The 7,037-nt window shown below is 38.4% G+C and overlaps 1 protein-coding gene across 4 annotated transcripts; it reads left to right on the forward strand.

Moving 5' to 3' along the window:
• Window positions 1–438: 438 nt before the first annotated feature.
• On the forward strand, window positions 439–6,746 carry LOC110904531 (putative lysine-specific demethylase JMJ16). Of its 4 annotated transcripts, none has more exons than XM_022150370.2 (13): window positions 439–637; window positions 1,086–1,154; window positions 1,833–2,276; window positions 2,373–2,444; window positions 2,527–2,604; window positions 2,675–3,196; window positions 3,283–3,504; window positions 4,085–4,246; window positions 4,318–4,686; window positions 4,768–5,641; window positions 5,739–5,842; window positions 5,957–6,154; window positions 6,236–6,746. In XM_022150370.2, exons 3-13 carry the CDS (start codon window positions 1,881–1,883, stop codon window positions 6,503–6,505), a joined length of 3,267 nt encoding a protein of 1,088 aa, XP_022006062.1. In that variant the 5' UTR covers window positions 439–637; window positions 1,086–1,154; window positions 1,833–1,880; the 3' UTR covers window positions 6,506–6,746. The 4 variants fall into 4 exon arrangements, with proteins under 4 accessions (XP_022006062.1, XP_022006066.1, XP_022006064.1 ...); XM_022150374.2 differs by having other exon boundaries at window positions 442–637; window positions 2,379–2,444; XM_022150372.2 differs by lacking the exon at window positions 1,086–1,154 and having other exon boundaries at window positions 443–637.
• The last annotated feature ends 291 nt before the right edge of the window (window positions 6,747–7,037 follow it).

Raw genomic sequence — 7,037 nt, forward strand, 5'->3', positions numbered from 1 at the left:
AACTTTAACCACTCCAAATATCTTGATAATTACTTTATATCCAAAATAGTTCATTTCTTATGTTATATCAATTCAGAAACCATAAATAGCCCGTGGTGTACCACAGGGGCATACATAAATTCGTGTCTCAAAATTCCACGTAACCGTGTCTCCCATCTTGGCCGTCTAATCCTATTCTCTTCACGCGTCAATCTCATGCGTTTTCTTTTCAATAAATAAATACCATCAAATTAAATAAATAATAAAAAAATATATTAATATTTCTCCTAACTTTTTTCGCACACATCTGCGTTTTTTTACGACAAATATTACTTTTTTGCATTACACCAATAAATCTAAAATACGCTTTGCGTCTCTTTCAAGTAGGCTAACCCGACATTGTATGCGCTTTCTTGAGTCAATGAACAAATCCAACACATGGTCCTCCTCTACTAACACAAGAAAACGGTTATTAAATATCTAATTAACTTGAAGCTCCTCTACAAAACTTTTATTTTGTTGGACCAGTATCTTTGTAAAAATAAAAAAAATTTCATTTTTCCCCCAAAAAATTAAAATCCATACCAAACCCACCTCAGATTTTCCTACCCATATTCTGTTCTTAATTTCATCTCACAAAAAAATTAATTCTATTCAGGTATTGAAATTGAAAATTATTATAAAGATGTTGTTGTTGTGACCTTTTCAGGTTATCCATCTAGGGTTTGTTTGTTTTTAATTTGGGTATAAGTTTTCTTTTTTTTTTTTTTTTTCTGCAACATGTAATTGTTATCTTGTGTTCATGTGATTGGGTTTTCTGGGTTTTCATGATCCATTTTTGTTTGCTTGTGGTTTTTAGGGATTTTGACCAAGTCAACACTATATTATTCTTTTTTTCTGGAAGTGGGTTTTGAGTCAATTATTATTGTTCTGTAACCCTAAATTGACTGATTGATGTTTTCTGGTTAACTTTGGAATTTGGGTTGGGTTGGGTTATGTTAGATCAGATCTGCTGCGTTTTGTTTTTTGTTTTTTTTTTAATTGATTAAATTGTAAATTGGTTTATGATTTCTGGATATCAATTTTTAGTTGTTTGTGGTTTTTAGGGGTTCATTGATCAACATCTGGAATTGAATTGCATATGGTCAAGGAACACTGACCTTTGTTTTTTGGGGGTAATTAATCTTCATCTGTTTCTTTTCAGTTGCACATAGATAAATAAATACCATCTAATTTTGCATGCATCACAAAGGGGGTATGTTCTTGGTATTGTTTCACAAGGGGGGTAGTCGCCGTCCATAAAGGCGACCACTCGACCTTAAACAACGTGTGCTAGCATAGTCAGAACGCGAGTACGAGCAGCGGAGAAATCGGCACTCCCGTTGGCGATTTCTCATAGAAGTACGGAGAGGTCGCCAACATGGCGACCTCTCAGAACAACATGAAGAAATCGCCCTTCTCAATGGCGATTTCTTGTTACCTCGTACCCCCTTCTGACTAGGCTAGTGCACGTTGTTTAACGTCGAGAGGTCGCCCCTACCAACGCCGACCCCCCCCCCCCCACCCCCACACACACACCCCCTTGTAAAACAATACCCCCTTGTGATGTATGCAAATTCTAGGATCCGATCCTCGTTTGAAAGATTTATTTTGCTGTCATGGTCCCTCGATGAATGATGTTTGATTGTTATCGTGATCGTGATTAATGAGGTGTAATTGTGTTTGTAAAGTTATTGAGTGCCTAAAATACAACTAATGAGCTTACCAGAAACCATGATGTTCAGAGAAGATGCATTAAATTATTTACACCTCGTAAAATATACAAGTCTTTCTTATACTTGATTACAATGCAGATAGTTTACTCTGAGTATTAGGGGATTATTGATTTGTGAAGTATCTACATGATGGGGACTGAACTCATCAGACATCATGTCAAAGAAGAGAGCATAGATATTCCCTTAATTCCACCTGGGTTCGAGTCAATCGCCGCTTTTTCTCTGAAAAGGGCCGATGATAACAAAGTTGGGTCTAGTTGCTCTGTGTCCAGTAGTACTTCTGAACCGCAACCAGTCAAGAAGGAACCAAGGGTCGAGCCCAGTGAGGACGAAAAGACTAAGAGGTCTGTTGAGTCTAGCTGTTCTGTTTCCGCTAATGCTTCTGAACCGCAACCGGTCAAGAAGGAATCACGGGTCGAACCGAACGACGATGAAAAGACTAAGAGGTCTGTTAGGCCCAGACCAGGAATAAATTATGGCAGATTTGATGGCAGTTCAGGAGATGAGTCTGAATCCGAGCAGGTTTAGTTTTTAAATTCTGCTTTACCAATAGTTGTATAACGTATTCGCATTTCATATTGTTTGTATAATATAGCTTGACTTGACGTATTGATTCAGAATCAGACTTTAAGCGGTGGAATCGCTAAGGGGGTTATTCGTGGATGTGAAGAGTGTAGCAACTGCCAAAAGGTTATTCAATTTGTTCGATTTTGTAATTTGGAGTTTGAATTATTTCATTTTTTGTACTCATTTTTAGAACTTTTGTTTTCAGGTTATTGCACGATGGCGTCCAGAAAAAGCTCGAAGGCCCGATCTTCTTGAGGCTCCTGTATTTTACCCTACTGAAGAGGTAATCAGAAACCGTTAAAAACACCCGAAACGTCTAATTGTTTGATTATTAAATGGTTTTCAAATTTCAGGAGTTTGAAGACACCCTAAAGTACATTTCAAGCATACGCGATAAAGCCGAAGCGTATGGCGTTTGTCGTATCGTACCACCTTCATCATGGAAACCGCCATGTCCTCTTAAGGAAAAGGACGTATGGGAAAATTCGACGTTTGCTACGCGTGTCCAAAGGGTTGACAAACTTCAAAATCGCGATTCATTAAACCAAATGTTGAGACCTAGTTGCCATAAGAAAAGGAAAAGGAGAAAAAGCATGAAAGTAGGGTTAGATCAAAAGACCCACGGGTCAGACACTGGAGCTCCAGTTGATCTGATGGTTCCTGAACCTTGTTTTGGTTTTGAACCTGGCCCACGCTTCACTCTTAAAGAGTTTCACAAGTACGCCGATGATTTCAAGAACCAGTATTTTAACAGCAATGAAACAGCTACAGATGCACGTGATGACTCAGTTATGAAAGATTTGTGGGACCCTTTGTTAGAAAATATAGAGGGCGAATATTGGCGTATGGTCGAGTCTCCGACTGAAGAAATCGAGGTATCCTGCTAAAAACATTTTCTAACTTGATTACCGATAAGACAAACGTTAACTGGTTTGATACGTCTCGTCTTGTGACAATGTAGGTGCTCTATGGTGCTGACTTGGAAACTGGTACATTTGGCAGCGGGTTTCCAAAAGAGGCGTGCCAGGTGTCAGCGTCAGATGAGAAGTACATTAGATCCGGTTGGAATTTGAATAACTTCCCGAGGCTTCCGGGGTCGTTACTCTCTTACGAGAGCGGTGATATATCGGGTGTTCTTGTGCCATGGTTGTATGTCGGAATGTGCTTTTCATCTTTCTGTTGGGTAAGTAGATCTTGCTTTCTATATTATTATTTTTTTTTAACTTTTAGGAAAATTACAAGTTTTGTCCTTTATCTTTATACCACTTTTCAGGCGGTGTCTGGTGTCCTTTACTAGGTATTTTGTTGCAAGTTTAGTCCTTTACACCCAACCCAGTTAAAAAACCCTGTTAATTGTTGACAGACGGTGTTCTTTACTAGGTATTTTGTTGCAAGTTTAGTCCTTTACACCCAACCCAGTTAAAAAACCCTGTTAATTGTTGACAGACACTGTCCTTTACTAGGTATTTTGTTGCAAGTTTAGTCCTTTACCTAGGTATTTTGTTGCAAGTTTAGTCCTTTACACCCAACAATTAACATGATTTTTAACTGGGTTGGGTGTAAAGGACTAAACTTGCAACAAAATACCTAGTAAAGGACAGCGCCTGTCAACATTCGTTAAAAAGGACACCGCCTGAAAAGTGGTATAAAGATAAAGGACAAAACTTGTAATTTTTCCTAACTTTTATGTGCTTATGGATGTTATAGTATTTAATTGTTTTTCATGGCATCACTTTCTTCTCAAATCTTATTTAAATTTACAGCATGTTGAAGATCATCACTTATATTCCATGAATTACATGCATTTCGGTGCTCCGAAGATGTGGTATGCTGTACCCGGGAAAGATGCCATCAAATTGGAAGCAGCAATGAGAAAACATTTACCGAATCTTTTCGCTGAACAACCCGACTTGCTTCACAAACTGGTGAGAAATATGTCGTTTGATATGAATGTTTGAATCGAATAACGTAAATGAACATGTTATCTGTAATTCAGGTCACCCAACTTTCACCATCGATACTGAAATCAGAAGGGGTTCCTGTTTATCGGTGCGTTCAGAATCCCGGAGAGTTCATTCTGACGTTTCCTCGAGCATATCATTCGGGATTCAACTGCGGGTTCAACTGCGCAGAGGCTGTGAATGTGGCACCCGTTGATTGGTTACCTCATGGTCATAATGCCATTGAGTTGTATCGTGAGCAGGCCCGAAAAACTTCAATTTCTCATGATAAATTGTTGCTTGGAGCTGCAAGAGATGCTGTAAAAGCTCTTTGGGAAATGAATTTGCTTAGAAAAAACACACCCGATAACTTACGATGGAAGGACGTTTGTGGGAAAGATGGGATCCTATCCCAAACACTCAAGGTAATTAATATTTAATAAAGATATTAAGAAACTGTTCATATAAACCCTTTCAAATGATGTTTTCTTCTTTGGCTCTTGTAGGCTCGTGTGGAAATTGAGCGGGTGAGGAGGGATTTCTTGTGCAACACGTCGCATGCGTTGAAAATGGAGGCAAATTTCGATGCGACAAGAGAGAGAGAATGCAGTGTTTGCTATTTCGACTTGCATCTATCGGCTGCGGGTTGTCACCATTGTTCACCGGATAAATACTCATGCTTAAATCATGCGAAACAGTTTTGTTCTTGTGCTATGGGTGCAAAGTTTTTCCTTCTTCGTTACGACATCAAAGATTTAGCGATTTTGGTTGAAGCTTTGGAGGGCAAATTGAGTGCTATTTACCGATGGGCGAAACTTGATCTCGGACTTTCTCTATCTTCGTATGTATCTAAAGATAACAAAGAACAGTGTTCGGTTTCTGAATCAACAACCAAAGTGCAAAAAGGACAAGAAACGGGTCAAGACCTCGCAAAGTCAAAAAATTCAACATTGACACATGAATCTTCACACAAAGATGTCGTGCTGCTTAGTGATGACGAGGCTGATGACTCATCAAAACCACTTAATCAAGCCACCAGAAGTGATGATCAAGTAAAAGAAGTTTCATCGAAAAATGCGGGCCCTAACAAGTCGCAGGATTTATCGATTACAAAAGGTTCTAGTAACTTAAGTGGGGAAACTGCAGAAGGGGTGTTGCAGCAAATACCCGAAAACAAGGATAAAACTATAATTATTGGTTTATATGCAAATTCAAAATCAGGAAACAACGCACAAACCAACCCGGATAGAGTCCAAAGACAAAAAGGTCCTCGAATTGCAAAAGTGGTCAGACGGATAAACTGCAACGTTGAGCCGTTAGAGTTTGGTGTGGTTCAGTCGGGAAAGTTATGGTGCGACAGTCGTGCCATTTACCCTAAAGGTACAGTAAAATACACATCACCCTGTAGCACTTATACCATCAGTAGCTATGTTGTATTCCGTAAGGATTCGCATTTGAGAATTTGGTCTTGTTGCAGGTTTTAGGAGTCGGGTTAAGTATATAAACGTTTTAGATCCCACGGATACGTGCTACTACATATCAGAAATTATCGATGCGGGAAAGAATAGGCCTCTTTTCATGGTAATCCGAAAACGTCTCGTTAAACTAGGAATTTTGTTCTGCCTGTGCATTATGCATTACAGGATGAACCTCAAACGATGATAAGAATAATAAACGCACTTGTTTTTTCCGTAGGTTTCATTGGAGAAGGATCCAACTGAAGTATTCATTCATTTATCGGCAATAAGATGTTGGGAAATGGTTAGAGAGAGAGTTAATCACGAGATTTCAAAGCAACATAAGTTGAAGAAACCGAATCTTCCTCCTTTGCAGCCACCCGGAAGTCTTGACGGCATGGAAATGTTCGGGTTTACATCACCTTCAATCTCGCAGGTAAACTTGCACAATAATCAGTTCCGCTTCTAGAAATGTATATGGTAAAATGCATCTTAACAAGATGATTCATATTCATAGGGTATTCAGTCGGTGGATAGGAATCGGGTATGCACCGAGTACTGGGAATCACACCCTATACACTCTCAATCCCACTTATTAAAGATTCAGGAACTAAACATTCCCGATGCCACCAAAAACAACGGTTTGACTACAGTCAGTGATCCTATTATCTCGGGCCTGTTAAAAAAGGCGAATTTGGAGGAGTTAACCACGATATTGAGTGTTTTGAGCGATCAACAAGCGCTAACAAAACTTCTAAACGAAGAGATTCTTAAACGACCCAGATGACATTCCATAAAGATTTCTTGTTGAACACTCGGTAAATCCTTTGATCTTTGATCATAAAGAGATTCTATAGTTTTGAGTTTTTTGTTCCACATAACATGCTTGTTCTTCGCTGTAGATGTTTTTGACAGAGGATTTAAGTAGAGAGAACCGGAAAATTGTCCGGAAATTCTTGTTATTGTTTTTTTTTCTTCCTGGAATTGACATTCATTTTAATAGGTGATAAACAAACCAAGATTCATTACTCAGGTTGTTATAGTTGTTTAGGGCCGTTACACAACTTTATTTTTTTATTTTTTATTTGATATATATGTTATAAGATTCATCTTTACAAAAGTCAAAAAGAAGAAAGATATGGTGTGAAATCATGAAGATTATCAAATATTTAATGTAATTTTGAAGTTTATTGCATCTCATTTTTATTCTTTTCCTTTACCAAAAATGGGGCATGTAAGCAAATAAGAGAAAAAATGCTACGGAAAACTAAACAAAATAAAATAACACATGGTGTTAAGAGCATTTCCATCCATCCACC

Source organism: Helianthus annuus, chromosome 14 (genome assembly GCF_002127325.2).
Source record: "Helianthus annuus cultivar XRQ/B chromosome 14, HanXRQr2.0-SUNRISE, whole genome shotgun sequence".
In the NCBI taxonomy this organism is placed as follows: domain Eukaryota; kingdom Viridiplantae; phylum Streptophyta; class Magnoliopsida; order Asterales; family Asteraceae; genus Helianthus; species Helianthus annuus.

Bases quoted from the DNA above. Each gene is read 5' to 3' on its own strand.
- LOC110904531 (XM_022150370.2), top strand. From the start codon at position 1,881: ATGATGGGGACTGAACTCATCAGACATCATGTCAAAGAAGAGAGCATA. The intron at 5,843-5,956 runs GTAATCCGAAAA...TTTTTTCCGTAG, and splicing joins AGAATAGGCCTCTTTTCATG to GTTTCATTGGAGAAGGATCC. The intron at 6,155-6,235 runs GTAAACTTGCAC...TCATATTCATAG, and splicing joins CATCACCTTCAATCTCGCAG to GGTATTCAGTCGGTGGATAG.